The 22,929-nt window shown below is 47.5% G+C and overlaps 2 protein-coding genes across 5 annotated transcripts; one reads left to right on the forward strand and one right to left on the reverse strand.

Moving 5' to 3' along the window:
- Nucleotides 1-1,150: 1,150 nt before the first annotated feature.
- LOC149336861 (uncharacterized) lies at nucleotides 1,151-2,901 on the forward strand. The gene has a single exon (XM_089554260.1). The coding sequence runs from the start codon at nucleotides 1,151-1,153 to the stop codon at nucleotides 2,213-2,215; it is 1,065 nt and encodes a 354-aa protein (XP_089410386.1). The 3' UTR covers nucleotides 2,216-2,901.
- Nucleotides 2,902-4,548: 1,647 nt separating this feature from the next.
- On the reverse strand, nucleotides 4,549-15,559 carry LOC149336862 (zinc finger protein 784-like). 4 transcript variants are annotated; one of them, XM_089553169.1, is made up of 3 exons: nucleotides 15,062-15,559; nucleotides 10,508-10,544; nucleotides 8,342-9,436 (listed from the first exon to the last, which is right to left on the reverse strand). In XM_089553169.1, the coding sequence occupies exon 3, from the start codon at nucleotides 9,120-9,122 to the stop codon at nucleotides 8,385-8,387; it is 738 nt and encodes a 245-aa protein (XP_089409295.1). In that variant the 5' UTR covers nucleotides 9,123-9,436; nucleotides 10,508-10,544; nucleotides 15,062-15,559; the 3' UTR covers nucleotides 8,342-8,384. The 4 variants fall into 4 exon arrangements, with proteins under 4 accessions (XP_089409296.1, XP_089409297.1, XP_089409298.1 ...); XM_089553170.1 differs by lacking the exons at nucleotides 8,342-9,436; nucleotides 10,508-10,544 and adding an exon at nucleotides 4,549-6,476 and having other exon boundaries at nucleotides 15,062-15,527; XM_089553171.1 differs by lacking the exons at nucleotides 8,342-9,436; nucleotides 10,508-10,544 and adding an exon at nucleotides 4,549-6,473 and having other exon boundaries at nucleotides 15,062-15,524.
- Nucleotides 15,560-22,929: the final 7,370 nt, after the last annotated feature.

A 22,929-nucleotide genomic window follows, 5' to 3' on the forward strand; every position in this document is an offset into this window, starting at 1 on the left:
TAATGATTGGTCGTTCGGGAAGAGCAAGGTGGCCGCACAAGGCCCACCGGTGGCATCACCTGCCATCGCGGGGCAGTGGCGCATCAGGGGCTGCACCACTGCGCCAGGAGGGGTATGAGGACTCGCAGGGATCTATATGAATGTAAAGTAGAGAATGTTATCTGCATATACATGAGAATTAATCCATTACGCTATCGCGTCATGGCGGCTCATGGTCGTTTCATGAGCACAAAAAGGCAGCGATTTCGAACGGGCTTTATTAAATGCAGACTCAATACTGAGCCGAAATATTTCGGAATTAGCATCTCTAATGTTTATGGAAGCAGTAAAAATTAAAACCGGGCAGCTTCATTTTCTTTTCACAACCCCTTTAAGTGTCCCCTCGAATGTTATTAGAGATCTTTGCTGAATTAAAAAAACGCTCCAGCTTTTTGCTTCCGATCCTGGTTAAGTTTTTTTCTTTTTTCCTCGCATCTAAAGCGTTTGGACCGCGAGCACGACAAGGCAAACGGATATTTTCGCAACCTGTGCAATGTCGAAGCTTTTTTCTGCTCGAGTGAATAAATGTATCTTTTTCCGGCTTAGTTATGACGGCTTTTCAGGCCACAATGCGGGGGCAACAGACGATGACTGCACACTGCCGAGCGAGCTCTCCTATGAGGGAGAGTCCTTGAGGGGCTTCATCATTTCTGTACGCTCCCACAGCGGGCAACTGTATGAAAAGCTGCGCGCTGACAGGCGCAGGTGCCAGAAACTAATAGCACGCGTGCTTCCGCCCCCCTGCGCAGCCTTTGTTAACCGCCTTCCCTGTTCTTCCCTCCATCGGCTTCATCGTCGGCCTGACGGGCGTGTTATCGCGTCCATCCAGTGTGCGCTGTTGTTTGAGCTCCGATTTTTCCTCAACACGAGCCACTTATAAAAGTTTTAGGCCCTCGTCTCCGTGGTAGCTGCCCAGCGGTGCGGAGCTGATTCTCTTCGACGTCACTCATATACCTTGCCTGTGCTAGAATGCCTTCACTGAACCACCATGAAGATCACCTGCGTGTTTTTTGTTCCTATCGCTAGCTGGCTTTGTAGAAAGGTTTGAATGCCATTGTTCTACCGGCGACTGCTCACCAAGCGAAACTACAAGCTCTATATTTAGGCAGCGATGAGCAACACGGAGAAGAGCGGGGATTTGGAAACAGCCCTGAGTGCCGCCGCAGGCAACAGCAACGACGGCAAGCCTGATGAACGCGATGCTGCAGAACAACGTCACGAGACAGACCTAGCGTCGAACTACAATACGCAGTCAGGTCCAAGTCACAGTGCCGCAGCGCACATCACGCACACAAGCCAAGGGACTGGCGACGAGTGGTCATCGCTACTGTTCAGTGCGGGGAAGCGCTGCAGAGCCGGCATTCCTCTACTGATTCGCAGTCTGGACGCCACCAAAACTATTCGCGACCTGCAGCCCGGAGACGTGAGGCGAGAGCTCGACGTCACGGCCGGAGTGCCTCTTCACTACATGCGGCTCACGCGGAACAGCTTGCTCGTCGTGGGTGCCCGCACGGCGGAGGCGGCCATCAGGCTTCAGCGCGTCCAGCAACTCTGCGGCACGCCTGTGGAAGTGATGCTTCCGCTCTGGTACGGCCACAACGCCGGCAAGATCCGTCGTGTGCCCGCCTGGCTGGACGGCGCCTCGATGCGCGAGAGCCTGTACTTGTCTTCGGGCGTCGTGTCGGCGCGGCGGCTGGTCGCGTACCGAGCGCAGCCGAACGGCCGCCGCCATGACGTGCCCCAGACGAGCGTGGTGCTCGTGTTCCGGCCCGAGCTTCCGGTCCTGCCGGCCACTGTGACTCTGTGCGGCGACACGTACGCGGTCGAGCCGTACGCGCTGCCGCCGATTCAGTGTATGAACTGCCAGCGCTTTGGGCACGTGGCCAATTGGTGCCGTGCTGCCACGCGCTGTAAGGTGTGCTCGGGTCCGCACGGGTACCGAAGCTGCGACGCACGTGGTCGACCGCGGTGCGCCAACTGTGCGGGTCCGCACGCCGCCACGTTCGCTATGTGCCCGCACAGAAGAAGACTCTACGCCCCGAGGCCCCGGCGAGACCCGACAGAGGCGGCCATCGGATCAGGCGCCGCATTCCGATCGAACGCCGGAATCCACGATCGAGCGTCGACAAGTGCAACGAAAACAAGTTCCGCTTTGCGGAGAGTTATCACGGGCTAGCGACCTCGCGCTCTCCGCAGTTCACGACTGAGTAGGTCAGGAGCATAGCTAGCCCCTGATGTGATCACTAGCCTAGCTCTTAACTGGTGCGAATCTTCGTTGAATTTTTGAACACTCCTGCCGGATTAAATCGTGAACCCGTGCCCTCTCAGTGGATTTGGTGAGGTGTTTTCGAACACCGGTGTTGTAAACGACCGAACTAAGAGTCACTAGAGCGTTAGCAAATTTTTAGCATTAAAGAGTTTACAGAAGTGGCATAGTGATCTAGAATAATATTCTAGTGCACTGTAGTAGTGGGAGAGGCCAAGATCGTATTGGAGCAGGCGTTGCAGCAGGCAAAAAGTCTACTTCTAGCAGGTTCCATCCGTTCTGCAGCAGATTAATGAACCTTAAAAGAAAAAAAATCTAGAAGGCGAATTTATAGCTTTCTATTTGTAGAAATATATCTCATAGATTCCCATTGAACACCAGGTGAAAATGAATTCGAGTATGAAGAACAAAGTCCTGTAGTAGGTTGAGAAAATATGAATACGCGTTTTTATGGCTACCATAAACACTACAGCATTTGTGTTGTCTGCTCTTCCTTCGTCCCTGTGGTTTAGACCTATAGTAATATGTATTCTCTATCATAAAAACTGCAGCCAATGGTGTTGTGGCAGACACGTATACGCGGCACTTCAGCAATACGCCCAGCGTTCACTGCGTGAGCAAACTGCAGCCCCCCCCCCCCCCCCCCCCGAAATTTTTTCTGTCACGCACCGCTGACCAAAACAACCACCGGCGCCGGAAGTCATTCTGAATGGGCCCCCACGAAGTCTTTTTCAGATTAGAAAAGACATTTTGGCGCGAACATTGCTTACTGGGGTTGGATTTCGTGGCAACGCCCTTGCACATGGAGTCACGTAACGCAAGCATCACTTAGCAACATGATCAAAATTACCATGCGAATACGAACATTTTGACGGAATCAATACCGATCCTGATTGAACTTGCTTATTGAAAGCCCTGCCCCCGCGGCGTTTCCCAACATTTACAATCGGATATTGGTTATTTCAACTAGCGGCATCATTGGTGGCTTTCGTTTGTCCTTCTCTTTCCTTTTTAGCTAACTGCTTTTACTTTTTCTTCTGTAATTATGGGTGCAGAATAATTGTCGCCGTGCAGGCAGTTAAAAAATACGTACTTTAAGGTTGATTTCTACATTGTTTCTCTTTTATTATAACCATATGGTGCTGTCGCGACCGCAGCATGTCCCATGTACACATCGAGACTTCTGCTATCATAGTTTTGTTCTTGCCTGGATCGTCTGTCTTTCCGTGTGTAAAGTTTACTATCTGTGATTGCGCATGATGTTTATTTGCCTTGTTTGACGCATTATATGGAGTGACTTTTGCTTAGATACGTAGATTTAATGCGACATACATGTATTTAAATATCTTGTTGCAAGGTTTTGTGTATACATGCAGTGACTTTGCTTCCATTGACACTTTTTGAGTGACTTTGCTTCCATTGACACTTCTTGTCCTTTATCAAGTTGAATCTTCGCATTTCTAATGCTTCATTTTATCTTCTCACTTCTAATGCATATTTTGCAGAGCTCCTCGTTTATACTTGTGTTCATTGTTGCGACTAAAATTTCTGCTGCAATTACTCACAATGTATGACCGGTGACAGCTGCTGCTGCGCGGTACACTGGAACGAAGGACATCGTCGTTGGGATTTTTTCCGGGCCATTGCATATACACAAAAACGTGAAGGTTCTTGAACGAGAAAGATTCATTAAAATATTTGTCCTCTATACTTGCTCATTTCATGGCCTTTACGTTTTTCGTATCACCTGCATGCACTGCTTTGCTGGTTTCGCACTTATATAGTTCTAGACTTCGTGCGATATTTGTTTTTACTTATTAAATACGCAAAAACATGGAAGCACTGGTATCAGTTATGTATGCCACGATTTTTAAGACATACGAATACATTCTTTTATTCAAAAAATACATATTTCACTTGTCTAGACAGTGCGTAGCGTTATCTAATACACAACGGCATTGCCAATATGGCAATGCAGTTATTATTCTTGCGTTTGATCCCTCCATAAATTCTATGAGGAGGCCGCGCTGCAACATGACCCCCCCCCCCCCCCCCCCCCCCCCCGAACAAAATTTCTGGCTACGCCACTGCCAGCACGGTTACGAGCAACTTTCGCCCACGCTAGGGCAGGGGAGATACTCCACGACCGGACGGGACAAGATGCGGGAGAGCGCTCTCCCCCACGGCCTCGCCCCGCTGGTGGTGCGCCGCGCCTGAACATCAGCGCGCGTCGAGAATCGAGATTCCCGGCCGAAGGGGGAGAGGTCTCACCCGCGGGCGCGCGCAGCAATCACGCCGTCCGTGGCACTCGTGTCGCTGCGACGGTGGCGCCCTTCCTTGTTGGTTAAGGTAACTAAGTACAGGAAGGCGCATCACGGGGAATTTTAAGGCAGAAAGCTGGGCTATTTAGTGTTTGGATTGAGAGGACATAGTAGTAGCGCTAAAAAAAAACAGGGACGAGGGTAGACGAAGACAACACAGGCGCTCGTGGTTCTTTTCGAGAATAAAGTCAGTTGATGTAGGAGGAAATGGACATAGTAGCGCTAAAAAAACAGGGACGAGGGTAGACGAAGACAACACAGGCGCTAGACATCAACCTGGTTGCACGGTATGGTTAGTTGGCTAACGCTGTGCCGAAAAGTTTGCAATTCCTGCTCTTCACTCACCAGTTATGAACGTTTGCATAACAGCCATGTTTGGGCAATTTTTTTGTGGATAATAAATGCCAGCATGGCTTTTTTCACTCTTTTGTGCTTTTGAATATCATATAAAATGGTACTTTATAAGGTAAATGTGAAATAAAAATTTAATGGTCAAATTTAAAAAAAAATTTTGAAAAAAGCAGCGTCATACCTTAATTCAAGAATAAACTTTCGACTACATTGCGTTTAGAGGCCCTCGCGCATACCACAACAGCCGTACAACAAATTGCGAGAGCACGGATATGCCAGCCTTCATTTCTTTGTATTTTGTCGCGATAGCTACACTACGCCAGCCGCTTCGCGAGGTCAGCGTGGCTGCGCGCCGAGTCATGACACCACCACTCAGACAGCTGTGCGCATGCGCGGAGTGACGTCATAGCTCGCAGCTGGTGTGCGCACCGCGCCGACGGCGGAGCAGATTCCACCCGCCTCGTCAGTTGTGCGCATGCGCGGAGTGACGTCAGAGCACGCAGTTGGTGTGCGCGCCTACATTATGCTTGCATTTCGAGCCTTCAGCGTGGCGGCGCCGTGGCTGGTCACGCGGTGCGGAGCAGCTGCCGGCGGCGCGCTGCGCCGCCGAAACCGAGTGGGAGAGAGTGTGAATCCATGTTCAGGGACGAAGATGAAGAAGGAACGCCCAGCGAAACAGAGCGGCGAAAGACAGACTTTCAATTCGACTGAGCGAGTTGCACTTAGCCAGTTGTAGCTATCACGTCACTCCAGGTTTAACCAGAGCTAAACCACAGCCAATTTTTTCAAGAAACAGCAGCCATTCATACCAGTGCTCTTGGGTATACACTGACCTCTGTCGGTGCTCCCATATATTTACTTATCAAAAGTATTTTGCTTCATCTTAAAACAAGCGAGTCGCACACGATTAAGTACGCCCTTCCAGCCCTTCTTTTAAACACACCACACAGCCAGTACTTCTGCCATGAAGAGTTTCCTACAGATTTAGTGTACATCCAAAGTTTCCAGCTTGCGTGGTTCACTGCTGAGACCTGTAGAAGGGCACAATTATTGCACACATGAAGCAGCTCCAAAGTTCTGGAAGGTGGCATACCGGGACTTTCAGGCATGTCACATAGATGCCCCACTACATGTCTCAGGCCCTAAAGCCTGGAAACCAATACCCTTAGTTACACAAAGAAGTCACACGTGAACGATCACAGAACAGAGTCTCGTGGCTCAGAAGCCGTCGAAGTTAGGCAGCTGCAGCTCAAACTGGTCCCCGTGGGCACGCCTGCAGTGTCTGTCCAGGTGGTGCTTGTGCACGAAACAGCGATCGCAGTGGGCGCAAGCGTACGGCCTCTCGCCTGTGTGGCCGCGCAGATGGCGCTGGATGTGGGCCTTGCGCTCGGTCCGATAGCCGCACACGTTGCACTCGTAGGCGCGCATTTCAACTGACCGGGCACCACCGCCGCTGGAAGCTGTCACAGACACGCACTCCAGGTAGCCCAACTCGCCTGCTTCACAAGGAGATAAACCGCCGTCAGTCACACTAGCTGTTCGATTGTTAATTGCTCAGAAAACATAGTCTCTGTCAAGAGTGTCAGGCACACAGGGTTCACTGTCGAGCCTTGCGGTATCATATTTACGTCCCCCTTGAAGCTCTAGAGGCTCCATTTGAGTGAGGACTGGTCGCCGATGTGCCTTAAGTGCCCTGCTACAAGGATCGACTGTCAACACCACCTGCTGGACACTTTTGACAAATTGTAGGCCGGAGAGAAAGCTCAGGCTGCTATGGTTTCCACAACATTATTCGGTCACATCTACACCAATGTCTTCAATGGGACACAGTTCATTCTTGTCTTTGTTAATGAATCGGTTAGCCCATCTATGAAGCCGGCAGTGGCAGAATACTATGCATGCTGTTGTTTTCCTTACTCTTTTTACCTACACTTCAGTGCCACATCTGACTCTGCATTATTCTTTCCTAGATTGCCTCTCCCGGAAATGAATGAAGCCTTGAGAGCACTGTATTGCCTGTTTAATTGATTTGCACTCGGACAGCTGTTTCAATTGTAGCTGCCCACCTGTAGAAGATAGGCATGAATGATTAATTCATACTGCAGCTTTAGTAGTCTTTGACAACAGAAAATTTTATGGATATAGCATTTTCAAGGCTCTCACTGATTTTAAAGACTATGTGAGAAAAACTTGTAAAATTTGTAACAAAGCACTTTCCATCATAAGGAAATAAGAAAGTTGGACACAACTAGAGCATGCAGCACATGCAAAAAAAGAACAAGACACTGAACAACAAGGCACTTAGAACACTCGCAATAAAATGTCATCACAATAAAAGCTCATCCAAGTCAAACAATGATCAACAAAAAAGCAAAATGAACAAGGCAACTACAACAGCACAGCAGAGGGTAATAATGTTCCACTTCAGTACCAGTTAAGCGAGAAGGAAACTAGGGAAAAATGCATTTAACGTTTGATCAGAGCAGGCTGGTATGTAACGTTCCTTGTAAAAATTATGTAACCTATGTTCATTTCATTCCACTCATTGATAGAATAGTTCACCATGAAATGGCAGCACAACTACATTACTACAGTGTGGATGGCATGAGGCATGGAAAGTCAGGCATACACAGACCGAACAACACGCGCTATAACTTTAGGCTACATGTGATAAGAAAAAAAAAAGAAACAAACTTCGAACTACAAAAACAGTGCCTATAGGCTAGAGCAGGAGCAAGTACCTCATGCATCCGCACATGCGTTAAACAGATACCAGAATCCTTTGTACAGAGTGCTCTGAAACACTAGCAGTGAAAATGTGTTGGTGGATCTGGAATTTTCATGACCATTACAACTACACAAATGCAAATGCAGGCAATCATAATAAATAATCACATAGGTTTGTATTCTTTATTTCCTAAAAAGCAAAAAAAACATGGAAATTACACTACACTCCCACTGTGTCACCTTAGTCAGTTGCAGTGTAGCTACAACAAACCATATACAACTGGTGAGCTACAATTATTCATATTGTCACTGACAAACGGTTGAAGAACACATCCCAGGTTTAATAAGACGAGATGGGCGTGCCAGACAGCAGGGAACTCGAGTGAGGAAGAAGACAATCTTCGAGCACCTCGAATGCCCAAGGCATGGCAAGTTCCAGCTTAAACAGTTCGGCCGCGGTACGGCGCCACTGATTGGATCGTACGGTGGCATTGCTCCCCCTCTCTGAAGGGCACCAACTCGGTGCCGCAGCAGTGAGAAGCACAAAGAGAAGGGACGCGGCCGAACTGTTTTAGCTGGAACTTGCCATGCCTTGGGCATTCGAGGTGCTTGAAGATTGTCTTCTTCCTTGCTCGAGCTTACTGCTGTCTGGTATGCCCATCTCGTCTGAGTGCTGTGTACTAGGAAGCGGCTGCTACAGTAGCCTGACGTCCGCAGTGCGTGCCCTGTTCCTGCAGAGAGCGCTCGATACCCGTTGCCTCCCTTGTAAAGTCGGCCACTGTTCTTGGCGGGTCACGGACAAGTCCGGCAAATAGCTGCTCTTTTACGCCGTGCATTAAGTGGCGCACTTTCTTGGCCTCGGGCATAGCAGGGTCGGCCCGATTGAACAGTCGCGTCACATCCTCGATGAACATCACGACGCTCTCGTCCGACTGCTGCAATCTCGAGTGCAGGGCGACCTCAGCCTTCTCTTTTCTTTCGCTGGTGGTAAAAGTCGCTTGCAGCTCTCGACGAAAAACCTCCCAGGTGGTAAAGGAAGCTTCGTGATTTTCGAACCATGTTTTGGCCGAGTCCTGCAGCGCAAAGTAGACGTTGCGCAATTTGCGCTCGATGTCCCACTCATTGAAACCCGCCACTCGGTCAAAGCTGGCCAACCAGTCTTCGACGTCCTCGAACCTGTCCCCATAGAATGGTGGCGGCAACCGAGGTGCGTGAAGGACAGATGGCTGGGCATTCCGGGAATGCTGAGTTGTCTGGCTAGCCATGGTGGATATCATGGCTCTTACCACTCTCACTGGCGCTGTCAGTTGACCGAACTCCGGTTGTAGGCCTTGCAGACGGCAGCTCGCTTTGTGTACGAGTGTAGAGTCCACGCGTGGAGAACAGGCGTCAAGAGTGTCCTCGCAGTCCGAGTACATGGGACGCCACTCAGCACCTCCACCAAATATGTCACCGACAAACGGTTGAAGAAAATAGCCCAGGTTCTAATTAGACAAGATGTGCGTGAAGACAACCTTCGAGCACCTCGAATGCCCAGGGCATGGCAAGTTTCAGCTAAAACAGTTCAATCGCCGTACGGCACCACTGATTGGATCGTACGGTGGCAATATTTCCATCAAAGTGGGTTGCTAACAAAAATCACACAACAGGAGCTATGGGACAGGGACTAGAAAACACCAAGCCAGATATCCACAGAGCTTGTTCACGGGTACCCACTTGTCAGCTTCCACAACTGCAAGAGAAAGATTATACAGTACATTTCAGTCCATGCATGATGAATACAGAGCTGGATTGCTACACATCATAAATTACCAGGTGCAACAAGTACACTAGCTTGAATGGTAGAGAGGTAAACACAACAAATAATACAAACCACAAGAACTTACCAGATTACAACAGATATATATAAAAACTGCGAAAGCACGAGGCAGAATAGATGGAAAAAGTGAAGCTTAAAGGTGCACTGAAGAGGAATCTGAACTTGTCTTTTTGCCGCGGGAACTCAATCTACACGTTCCGAGCTTCCTTAGAAACATCGATTTATTGCCCTGTGTGGCCGATTTCCCTAATTTAATCGAATTAACGTCCGGCTCCCGCCTTTTTTTTTAATTCTCCCCCGTACGGTGGGCGGAGTCGACCAACGTGTGGAGTGCCTTTTCAGCCAGTCCCGTGGCGGCTTGCCGCTCTGCCATCGGCGGAGTAATACGTAGTAGTCCGTAGTAGCAAATAGTCCGCGCACACTTTTATTTCTGCGGGCTTATTTTGCACTATATTATTATCTGCGAATGAAACTATGTATTCATGGAAACCTAAAAAACGAAATAAAGCGAAAGCAAAGCCTCCACGGAGCTGGCTGAAAGGAACTTCACATGTTGGTCGACTCCGCCCATCGTACGAGGCAGAATTTAAAAAAAAAGGGCGGGAGCCGGATGTTAATTCGATTTAATTAGGGAAATCGGACACACAGGGCAATAAGTCGCAGTTTCTAAGAATGCTAGGAACGTGTAGATCGAGTTCCCGCGGCAAAAAGACAAGTTCAGAATTCTCTTCAGTGCACCTTTAAGGTCCTTTCACTGCATGCACCAAAATAGCGGAATGACTTCATGGGAAAGCCACACTACAAGAACAGGTAAAGTAGGTTTCATTTTGATTTGAAGTGGCTTTTTTGCAAACGGGAACAAAGTGTGGCAGCTGATAAATAAAATTTGATGAGCTAAGAGATTTGCAGGGAGCAGCATAAGTGCTTAATTCAGCACAATGTGGACATCCAGGGTGTTGGAAGTTAATGACACAGCAAGCTTGCCTATGGTTGCATCCACTTGCTTTCGACAGTGCTTTGTCTGGAAACAAAACATTAAGCAAATCAATAAACGAAATCAGTCACAAGAAAAACTTAGCAAAAAAAAAAAATAGAGCACCACCTAAAAATAGGCTTTTAGTGAACTGTAATGATCATTTCGTTGACTAATTACTGGCATTTCCTGAACTGACTGCATGAAAACATCACTCAACAGTACTATTTACAAGCTTACACACACTTATTTGATATTGAACCTGCTGAAATTTTTGTTCACACCTGTTAGACAGGTCCGTTTTCAACCAGCCACCCAACATTCATTGGCTTCACACTATATCTTTAGTGACATCTTAGATATGACCCACAGACCCTACGATTACCTGCACGGTGTAAGAGGGGTGCTTGTCAGACACTGTACAAAGTTACTTTCCACTATTAGCAGTCTGCCTTGGTTATCTGTCCTTGTCACTGATGCATAAAGCTGCAACAAGAAATGTTCTCTTCCCTATATGGTTCCAGTACATTATGGAGCAGAAGCAGCAGGCACTTGGCACAGTCGTAAAACAATTTTCATCAATCACATGCAACCACATAGCCACATAAGTGCATCATCGCACTGCCCTCGATTTGTGAAGATAGTAACTCCACACAAAAATTCTAGGACACCCTTTTAGTACTGGCAGCTGAAGTCAGTGACCAGATTTTTACTTCAGTTTATCTCCCTTTACCCACAAGTTCTGCTGATATCAGAAAGAGAGCACATGACGGAAATTTAACAATATGATACTTCGATTTGTTATTTTCTTGACGCTGCTACATCTTTTGTTACTTTGTCGATTTATGCCACTACAAAAATGAAAATTTGCATTGGCCACTGCCACAATGATAAGCTAGCGTGAAACTCTGGGCAATTTATGTTTTAGGCCAGTGCACAAGGCTGATTTCATATGTAAGGATACTTAAGGTTGAAGCACCTGAACTTTCTACTGCTACAGCATCCTGGTGAGCTATTTTATTTTTTCTTTTTGGCAGTGTAGAAACCAAATTTTGTTCTGGTGTGTTTAAACCCCCCCCCCCCTCCCCCCCCCCCCCTATAAAATAACCGGGCAAACAGCATTTTTTCGAGAGAATTTTCCTTTATGGATCCCTCCCAAGTTTTCTGAGTATATGCCTCAAACTTTACATCATCAGCCTGAATCGATAATCACCCATTTTTTAAAGAGATTCTTTGCATATATCACAGAAGCGCATGGTAAGCACCTCCTAATATTTCTTGTCTGTATGAGAAACATCTTTTATTGTCAGGGGATGTCTGCAAAACATAATCCAGATGTTGTATGAACATACATAATTGATTGGTTTGTTTCCAAACAGTTTAGTCACACTGGCAGTATCGGTCACAAACCACACCGTCTAGTCTTTTGAAATCAAGATTATTATGATTGAAATCAACACACAATTCATGACACTTATCAGATTAGACCCCCTAACTTGAATCTTATTTTTGGCGGTGTGAACAGCTGAAGTTGGAGAGAGCTCTTCTTACTAAGAGTATATGTCTATTCACTAGGTCTCCAAAAAAGAGTTGTTATTCAACATCACACGTGACAAGAGATGGTGAAACTGAGATCATTTCCGCGAGCCCTACAGGCGGACATTGGCGTACCTAATACATTTCAACCACAAGCAAAAATGTTTGCCCGCAGCCCTACAGGCAAACATTGGCGTACCTAATACATTTCAACCACAAGCAAAAATGTTTGCCCGCAAGTACAAACAGCTCGGTGCCACAAGACATCAGAAGAAAAAACTTCTATGTTCAGCGAGAGATTCAAATTCAACCTGGGCACGGACATCATCAAAAAGCAGACATAGAAGAAAAGTTCGTAGACAGATGCATGAGAAGAGATGTTCATTCAATCTCTGTACCAGAAAGCAGTTTCTGAAAAAAAGAAAAAAAAAACAATTCCCCACACTGACCTGGTCAGCTGGTTAGTAAAAAATGAAAATTGGTTTTTGAGGAAAGGAAATGGCACAGTAATTGCCTCACATCTCAGTGGATGCCCAAACAGCACTGTAAAGGAAGGTGGGAGTGTAAGTGACCCACCTTGAAAGTGCAAGCTGGAATACAGGCAAAAATGAAAGAAACAATAGTTTCACTGCGATGACTCTCATAGCAAAAGCAACAATAACGATGGGAATATTGAATGGTCAGTGAATGACTCCTCATCATGAGTAAAGAGGATCTTACAAGTGAATATATTATTAGAGCTAAACAACTCACTAGTGCTAGTTGAGACGGCACCTGGGAAAAACAAGAGACTACATAAAATAAACAAAGTCAGGTAAAGCCAGCTGGTTGCAAACGAAACTTCACGGGCGTTCGCGCTATTGTTTACGTCTGTGGAAATGTTAATGTTAACGCTCGTTTCCTCTACATGACATCTTTCATGTCTGCTCGTCCCTTTCCTGAGTTCACTTTGAGCGTATAGGTCATAGCCCTGGGATCAATGACGAGAAAATTTCATTGTGCTCAGAGAATTAACGCCAGGGTAAATATGCCACATTATGGCGATTACCCCAGGCTTGGACACTCCGAGTAGTTACATGGAGTTGAATCTTAGGTAGCAGGAATTAAGGTGGCACCATTTTGGTGTGGAGTGTTTACAATTTACAACTCAATATTAGGGCACTGCTGGCATAATGAAAATGTAGGATCCACACAGATGGAGTATTCAGTGCTATGAGATACTTTTGGCCTATTGCGTTTTTTTTTTTTCAGACATGCAGCTGCAATTACACAAATGCGGCAATGACTTCAATCGTCTTGCACGCATAGTGCTCAGTAGTCGAGACACCACACAAGTAAGGGAAGCTACCTGTTACTGCTGCAACTAGATGTCATCATGAAAATGGCACAGTTGCCTGCCATTGTGAACCTTATTTTCTCACACTAAAAACTATGCAGTCGAAAAAAAGAAGCCTCACCAGTTATTCAACAGAATAGCATCCCCACATGCACTCAGCCTCAGCCTTGTGTATCTCTTTCAGCAGGCATCTAAAGAACAGGTTTTATTTAATTTGTTCGCTCTGAACAGCACACGATTCGGTTTCCGTGAAAATTACAGTCCCTAGGTGGTCATTTAATCAGCCATCCACTAAGTTGGTGCCCATCTCAATTACAGCACGCTTCTCTTCAAGCTTTTGCTGAGTGGCAGTTTATGCTGAAAGGATACCAGGGTAGCTCGCTAAGCAATTGTGGCTGTATGGAGTCTGAAGCGAAGTTGAAGGTTTACTTGCTAGATTAGTGTGCTTCATGTCGTGTCCTTTCAGGTCCTGATTATGCGTCCGATCATTGCACTCTGCCATAATACAAAAAAGCCGAGCACAGCTGTTACACCAAAAGCATTCCGAGCCCGCACCAAAGAAAACTCGGAAAAGTTTTCACAAAAAGTTCGCGACCAGCTTAGACAGCACGACCATGTAGATGAAGCGGCTCTTTCCTCGGTGGTGTTGCATAACCCTCCTCGCAGTGCCGCCCCACCTCCTCCGCTCTAAGAGTGTGTTCGTCGTATTTTCCCGTTTTCGTTTGTTTACCGGATGTTTGTATTGCACTGATTTGTGCACCTTCTTTGAATTATTTGCAGCGGCGACTTGGGTTTTCTTATAATGTTTGCACCCCTTACTTTGCACCAGAGGGAAATAAATTTGGGCGCAGTTGACCTGCTGCTTGCCACAGTCCTAGAAGGAATGCACCCAGATCTCAAAAAGTGCACGGAGAGAATAGTGATGCAGCATCTAGTTTGTTTCATTCCCGCTGCATTTGCTCAAAGCATAAATTAATTTTTTGCCTTTTCCCTCGAATGTCAAATACAACACTTATCTGGCAATTCCTGAACGTGGTGACGTTTTCGCGGCATCAGTGCAAGTTCAACGCGGGAAAACCCAAGTCGCCGCTTACGAATAATTCACACAAGGTGCACAGATCAGTGCAATAGGAACAACCAGAACACACTCTTTGAGCGGAGGGGTAGGGGAGGCGCTGCGAGGATGGTTACGCAACGCCAACGAGGAAAGAACCGATGAAACTAGCAATGAAATGGGCGCAGTACACCGAAAACAGGGTTCCGCTCGCCTGCACGATGCGCACCACATTATCAACGAGCGCTCGTCACGTTCCGAAACTTGGCCAGTCCGCGCACGGAGTCTTAAATTCTACATTCAAAGAAGCAACACGAAACGGGAACGTCAAGGCAACACCGAAACGAGACACACCATAGCGATGTTTGGTGTAGGAGCCCCGTGTTTCTGACAAAAGAAGCGCGAATTAAAAAGCTGATGCGCGAATAAAGAATAAAGATGTAATCAGTCCGATCTGGACTGTAACCGGTCCGAGCGGACGCGTTTAGTCTGCGGACGCAAACCTCCACGCTATGAAGTGCGTGGGAAGTCAATCTGGTGTGCCCCAGCTGTTTGCGTCGCACATCTAGACCGCGCAAGGCCGCACCGAAAACCATTTTCACAAGGTATCCGCACTGGAGGCAGCGTTCGCGAACTTACGAACTTGGCATTTCGGCAGGTACCCTGCGTTGATAAAGCAAGGGCCGCAGGGCATGGCACGTCAGCGCTCGTCGTACCGACGCCCACACACACACAGGCGCTCGGTAGTTTCGGCCCAGATGGCGTAGTCCCTCGAGCAAGATTTGGAGCGTGTACACTTGAAGTATTTTTCTGCAGGCACAACGCGAGGCAGGGTGCGTCTGCTAGCGCTCATTTGCGCGCGGAAGCTATTTGAAACGAAAACAGCACCGACAGAACGATGGTTGGATGGATGGATAAGGCTGAACCCTTTAAATCGGGCGGCGGCTTACGCCACAACAGCCACCACGGCTTCTCGACGTGGACGCGGCCATCTTGTTGATGTCGATGGTGCTTGGATTTTTGAATGCTCCTTTGCGTTGGGGCTGGCTAATTTCCGATGTGGTTCACCTTGGCCTGTTACCTTGGTCGTAGGAAATGCAGGAGTAGGAAACTTCCAAGGAAACTTCCTACCATTGTCCAACTGGATGGCACAGGTCATAGAGTTTCTTACTACTACCTAGAGGGAAAGCTGGCGGCGCTGCACTTCAGCCAACATGGACGCTCAAAGCATCATGGGGCGGTGAGCTACTTGTTGCGGCACAGTCGTAGTTTTTCGGGAACACAGAGTGGCAGTCATGGAGGAAGAAAAACTAGGAGGGACCATGACGTCACAATCTTGAAGCCTAGTCATAAAAAATATAATGGAAAGCATCATGGGAAATAGGCCCTCACGTGACAAGGCAGTGGTAGCTCTTAGCTGGATTTCGGTTTCGGTTTCGCTCTCTCGCTGTACGAGCAACTAGGCGACCATCTGCTTGCGTTCACTGACGGCTCCGTGGTGAGCGCAAACTGCTCGCTCGCCGCAGCGGGCACCATCCCCGAGCGACGCGTGCGCTGACTGCGGCGCAGTGGAGACACTTGGAGCACATGCTCCTTCGCTGTGCCGCTTCTGCAGTGCCGCGTCGCGAGATTCTCGCGGCCTGCAGGGCGCTGGGAATCATCCCGGACAGTCTCGAAGCGCTCCTGTGGCCGCGCGGCACTGCGCGCACCCGTGATATTCTAGCCTCTATACCCGTGACAGAACAGTGGTGAGCCTCTGTGCGTTCATCGAACAGGCGGGCTTGACTTCCCGCTCGCTCTTCGCCAGGTAGTGCACGCGTGACACGAACGCTCCGTGGGTGCTACCTCCGACGGTATACGCGGCCGGGCGCCCCACCCCGGCCGCTAGTGCAGTATGCCGCGCGCGCGATTAGTCCGAGACAGGACGCTACGAGCGCGCGGCTATGTATACATACAGTTTACTTCTTTTTGTAAGTGATTGTGCGCAGTGGCCGGGAGACCCCGCGCAGGGGCAGACGTAAAGCCGCCGGCACTCTCTCTCGACAGCGAGAGAGAGAGAAATACTTCACTGCTGAATTTCACGTCGGAACCGCCTATGTGCGCGCGCGTATTCGGCACGACTTGTGCCTTGAGAATAGCGGAGAACGGAGGGCCCATGGGCGGGCCGAAGTCCGCCTGCCCGAGAAATAGAATCTTGCGCAGCGCGCCGGAGCGCTCGTTCAACACGTCCGTCCGCCGTGAGCGCTCTGGAAGCCGCTGCGCCCTTTTTTAGAGGCTCGTTTCTTCGCCTACTCTTGAGTTCTCCGCTCATAGCATGCGCTGAAATAAACGCTCCGTATGCGTGTATAACGACGAAAGGAATTCCTCTCCATTCTCTTTATGAACCACAGTTGAACAGTGACGAGGTCGCGGCCGCACCCTTTGATGAAAAGTTTACCCGCAGTTTTCTACAGTGCACCCAAAAACTCAAGAGTGTAATCAACAGAGACGCGGAGCCTGCAGACAACCTCGAGCTCGGTACGCATTCCGCCAAAGCGCTGCGCTGCGCTACTTCGGAGCACGGACGTTCACTAAAAAGCACCGCTGGCTGGCAGTCTGGTAACTGTGGAGGAGGGCCTATTTCCCATGAGTCAGTGCGCAAAAGGGCCCTCGGCAGCGGCGTCAGAGGAGGATGGCTTGCAGAGGCTGAGCGCACTCCCTCCTAGTTTTTTTACCTCCATGGTGGCAGTACTAAGGCGTTTCATTCCGAAAACGTAGTTCGTGTGTGCGCAGACGACTTTCGCGCGAACGCAGTGTGCAAAAGCCATAGTAGTGAAGACGCGACGACACACGACGCCAATAAAAGGTTTTACTCTTCCGAAATGCCATTAAAAAACCTCTTAAAGTATCTAAACAACAACATTTTTTTTTGAAAACATATTTACTTTTAAAAGTGCGCCTGTTAATTACGAAATATTAGTTTTTTTAGTGTTCATCACTTGGCCAATAGGAAAGCTAGTCATGTCTTATTTTAGGCAAACTTTGCACTTAAATGCTTTTCTGCTCGTTTGTTGCAATCATTAGACAAGATATTGAATGTTAGGACGTTTGTAGCTATCAAACAGCTTTATTTTTTTTATTATTTTTTGGCCAAAAGTTACAGTTCCGCAACAAGTAGCTCACCGCCCCATGATGCTTTGAGCGCCCATGGTGGCTGAGGTGGTCACGTGGGGTCTCCATGCAAACTCCCATAGACGGCTTGCCAGCTTTCCCTCTAGGTAATAGTAAGAAACTCTATGGCACAGGTAGCACAGGCGCAGGAATGCCGGTGAGATGAGGTTTCGTATTTAGCTTGGCTATCGTTGGGCATCAAACGTAGATTCACTGTTCTCGTAGAAAACTGCGAAGAAATCCTGTGCAAGTTTGCCAGCCTAACAGGTGTTAGATGTACTGAAGAAGTGAAAAGCGCGCTATCAGAATAATTTCATCTGCGCGCAAAGCATCGCGGCGCGGCTGCCGATTCCGAAGCAGAATCCACGTTTTTGGCTCAACACTAGCCAAGCCAAATAAGAAACCTTGTCTTCCCAGCATTCCCACAGTGGATGAAGGACCTTGGGTGCCTTGGGGGAAGGGAAAATTCCTTCCTCCATTGGAAGCACACTGAAACTCATTTAGGCGGTGGTAAAGTGTACTAGCGATGGTGCCAGCTATTGAGAAACCCTACAAAAGGTTCCACTTTGCTCAGTATTTCTTTTTCTTTGCACTTCTCCAAACCAATCTGTCAAACTTAACGGCATATTTTTCTAAAAATTCATCAGTCTGTTTAAATACAAATTCTGCTGTTTGACCAGTTTTTAATCCTGAACTGGTATCCCTAAATCAACATCTCTCGAACCACCAAAGCTTCCTTTTGCTTTTCGCGAACATCTACCTCAGATTCATTCACATTACCTTTGTTGCCTTTGTTATCTCAAAACCCTAGGGCCTCAGGGAGAGTGACTGTGTCGGTACCAGCATCTGGAAGGATGCTACTGCAGACTAGCAAAAATATGTTCATTGTTTTTACAGATTTACCTCACACTGCACAAGGTGTCATCCTCTTGGGTAAATTGATTTTTTGCAGCTTCACGTTCTAAGATGCCCTGATCTCACTTCAAAGAGTACCCTTCGTATTTTTCACCTGTCACTTGAAACTCTTTATTTCTCTGTCCTGGTTTCCTGCATACTTATAATGGTTATAGTTGTCTAGTCCTTTTCCGCCACTGTGAGTCAACGCGTCTTCTGTAGAAGTATTTAAGTACCTTAGCTGCCCACCTGCTATTGCCCAATTTCCTCAGGTGTTCTTTGTATAATATTTTACCCTAAGCTTGCTGTATTTCGAACAATGCCTAGTCACCCTGCACTGCTTCATTTCTGGTTTTGCATTGGGCACATAGTGCTAATCTGCCAGCAGTTTTCAGATTTACTTCTTGCCCCCAACTGAACTTCCACCCCGAGGCATAAAACTGCATTCCCAAAACTAAGCCCTGGCACCATTATTCCTTGCCAAATACCTCTCAGTACTTCATACCTGTTGTTTCCCCACAATCCTCTATGCTTCATTATCACGGCATCTCTTTGCCCTTTCACCATGCTTTTCCATTAATATCTGTCATTTGTCTGCCCGTACTACAAGATAGTAGTAGTAGTAGTACAAGACCTTTATTCGGCCATAATTTACAGGCCGAGCATGTTGACCACCTGGGCGACCAGAAGTCGCTGTTCTTCCTCCCCTTCAGCGCCAAGCCAGTCGAGCCAGGTGGTGATGGATAAAGAAGGCGGGGGGTAGGAACCCGACTGCTAAGCAGCCGGGCAATAGAAGAGGCAATGGGCAAGGTCCGCATAGATACAGGGGCAGTTGGGACAGGAAGGGTCCGATTGATAGCGATAGAGAAAGAGGCGAGACGGGGTGATGACTGCGTTCATTTGGATGTGCCGAAGAAGGCGAGACTCCGGCACCGTGAGTGATGGATGAGGGGGAGGGTAAAGGCGTTTGTCGAGCGGAGCTCAAGGTAGACCTCTTTTATGGTGCGGCGAAGGGTGAGTTTCCCACCGTACTCTGAGGGGTTGGGCCAGGGGATCAACGGTGCCCGGAAAAATGTGTCACGGACGAGCCAAAAGGCCAGCTCATTGCCGTCAATCCCTGAATGCCCAGGGACCCAGCGGAGGAAAACGATGGAAGGCTGCAATGCGGAGACCACTTGTTCGACCTCCTGTTGGAGAGAAGGGGCCAGGGTGCGTTTCTGCATGTGGTGTATAGCGGCTTGTGAGTCTGAATAGACTGTGTACTCTTGAAGAGAGGGAAGGAGAGCAAATGACTGAAGGGCATGCGCAATGGCGAGGACCTCGAGGGACAATGCATCCAGAGGTGTGGGCCCGCTGGTGTGGGTTTCAGGAGTAGGGAGGTATTTGTATTCTGCCAGCCTGCGTATCTCATGACCTTGTTATTATACGCATCTGATCAGTGGAATCGTTGAATATAATCAACCCCGAGTTAACTGTGCTAAGTATCCTTCGTCTGCACAGGTATTAACCAGTCTGTAAATCTTCCCAACTATCAGCTACTAGCACAATATCGTCAGCACACATTAGCCCCAGCAGCCACTGCTCTACAATCATTCTGCCTAATTTGTACAAGAGATCATAACCTAGATTACTTTTTTGTAGCCTTCTTTACATACTTTTTCACATAAATAATGAACAGCAGCAGTGATAAAGGACAACCCTACCTTAATCCTTTCAGCACTTCGACTATTGCCGCACTCCTTATCCCTTCCCACTTCGCGTCAGTTATGGGCATGGTCCAGCCGGTCTTCGCCGCACACATCAACGGTCACCATTCTTTCAAAAACGCATCGGCCCACCCAAGGAGCACACGATCACTTCAAAGCCATTTGTCAATGCTTGCACTTTATTTCACACATATTACTTATCCACTCACTTTAAAAGGCAGACTATAACACAGCTCAGAAAAAAACAAAATAAAGGACAGCTCTGCCAAGGCTCCTTAATTGAATGGGCAGCACACAGCTATATGTTACACCGCTTGAAAACCAAACGGAACACATGCTAATTTCGACACAAAGAATAGCGCACATGTGTGTTATGTGCATCAAAAATGCATCAATTAAATCCTCGCCACAAGTGTACAGTGTAATACATCGAGCACTCAAGAAAGAGACAAAGTTCCACTCTATATGACCGTGAGATGACTTGGCGAGTTTGGTGACCTATGTGTACACTGCCTGCAAGAGCATCTCTTACAGCTCATTGGGCAAAAAGATCAACGTGGTTCCCTTCAAACGAAAGGGCACGCAACTTTCGCACGTTGAACACTACTGAAAGCTAAACATGTGATGAGAACACATGAAGACCAGTGGATGACCTCACGGACACCACTGCTATGACCAGATGCTTAGGAACTAGGAACTGCATGCACAATGCACGACTCATTTCTGTGCATCACAAGTACCGTATACAAACTCACACAGCAGGAACAACATATATGACTGCATTTGCTATAACGGAGAGTCACAACAAATGAAAGTGGAACTCGATAACACACTGGACAGGTACGTAAAATGAGAAGGCAGTTCCTCTGTGTTCTCAATGCCAGTGCAACTGAGTTGGTAATGGACTAGAGATGAATGTTAATGATGCTTAACTTCTAGCAGCACACAGTGAATACTGACACGAGAATGGGGAACAACAGAACCTGCATCAGACGTTTGCCACTTTAAGCTCGAAGTGAAAAAAGTTCTGTAAGCATCGTGTCACTAGGCGGGACAGAGTTTCAGCTGTAAATGCATAAGTTGGTTGCTTTGGTGCACGATGACACTCTTGAGCTGCTATTCAACAGACGCCCACTATGATGCTGGCATGATTTGGAACTCTGCCAAAGAGGCTCGTACAAGAGCTGGAATGACTAGCCCACGCGAATGCCTCTAAGGATTTTACACGCAGCATAAATGTGAAAAAATGCGGTTGCAGTCTGATATGATGCAGCCACTGTACAAATTCTGACACATTTCTGACAGAAACAACGGACAGTGGAAGCTGTCACATGAAGGCAGCTTGAAAACTCAGCGAAGTGGGCCAGTAAAAAGAAATCAGAAGCGCTAGCAGCTCAAGCCACATTTTCAAAGCATAGCCGAAGAAAAAAATCATGCAGACCTGAGCTAGCAGTCATGAGCTCCTCACACGGATCAGCGAACTGGTGGCTAAATTTGCAAGAAAAATTTCAAAATGGCGGATTACAGGACAAACGCAGAAACCATCAGAAGTCAGAATGCAGACGAGCTTTTGCTCACTTCTTCCGGTGAGGTTTTTTATTTAAAATATGCCCACGCATTCAAGAGGTAAGGTCCGCATGAAAAGGTATTTAGATAAAAATGACAAAATTTGTCACATTGTGCTCACCATCCTGTATGTATCCCTACAGAAATACGGACAAACTTACATTACCTCCTACTGCCTTGCAATCAAACCAAGGCATAACAAGCTAGCATCGTCCGATGAATTATCCGCATGCTACAACTCAACTACAATGTCGACAACTCACCATAATCAACCAGTCTACATGATCTGTTGGATCTATACATGCTACAGCCTGAAATAAACTTAAATCCATAACAATGTGCAGCAGCATTTCGATTTACCGTATTTACTCGCGTAATGAACGCACTTTTTTTTCCAGAAAAGTTGACATCAATCTGAGGAGAAGGTTCATAAAGCAAGGTAAAAAAAAAAAAAGTTTTGGCAGAGTTTTTTGCAAGCTGAAATTTCATACATCCGCCTGTTTCTCCCCGCCCGCCCATTCGTCCATCCATCGTCAACAAAAGCACGTTGTCAGTTGTGTTTGTGCCGCCGGTGTTTAGCATCGCTTGCTTCGAAAGATGCTTGCTATATCATGACACCACCACCCAAATGCGGTGAGATATAGCCAACATGCTGAACACAGCCTATGAAGGTCAGGTGGGCATTTTTTTACTTGAGGTTAAAAAACTCGCAGGACAGTTCATCATCATCAACACCAGCCTGACTACGCCCACTGCAGGGCAAAGGCCTCTCCCATGTCTTTCCAATTAACCCTGTCTTTCGCCAGTTGTGCCCACCGTATTCCCGCAAACTTCTTAATCTCATCCGCCCACCTAACTTTCTGCCACCTCCTGCTACGCTTGCCTTCTCTTGGAATCCACTCCGTTACCCTTAAGGACCAGTGGTTATCTTGTCTTCGCATTACATGCCCTGCCCAATCCCATTTCTTCCTCTTGATTTCAACCAGGATATCATTAACTCGCATTTGTTCCCTCGCCCACTCCGCCCGCTTCCGATCTCTTAATGTTATACCAATCATTTTTCTTTCCACAGCTCACTGCGTTGTCCTTAACTTAAGCTGAACCCTTTTCGTTAGCTCCCTCGTTTCTATCCCATAGGTGAGTACCGGTCATATACAGCTGTTGTATACTTTTCTCTTGAGGGATATTGGC

Source organism: Amblyomma mixtum, chromosome 7 (genome assembly GCF_055824585.1).
Source record: "Amblyomma mixtum isolate Tamu chromosome 7, ASM5582458v1, whole genome shotgun sequence".
NCBI lineage: Eukaryota > Metazoa > Arthropoda > Arachnida > Ixodida > Ixodidae > Amblyomma > Amblyomma mixtum.

Coding starts and splice junctions, on each gene's coding strand:
- LOC149336861 (XM_089554260.1), top strand. CDS start 1,151: ATGAGCAACACGGAGAAGAGCGGGGATTTGGAAACAGCCCTGAGTGCC.
- LOC149336862 (XM_089553169.1), bottom strand. CDS start 9,122: ATGTACTCGGACTGCGAGGACACTCTTGACGCCTGTTCTCCACGCGTG.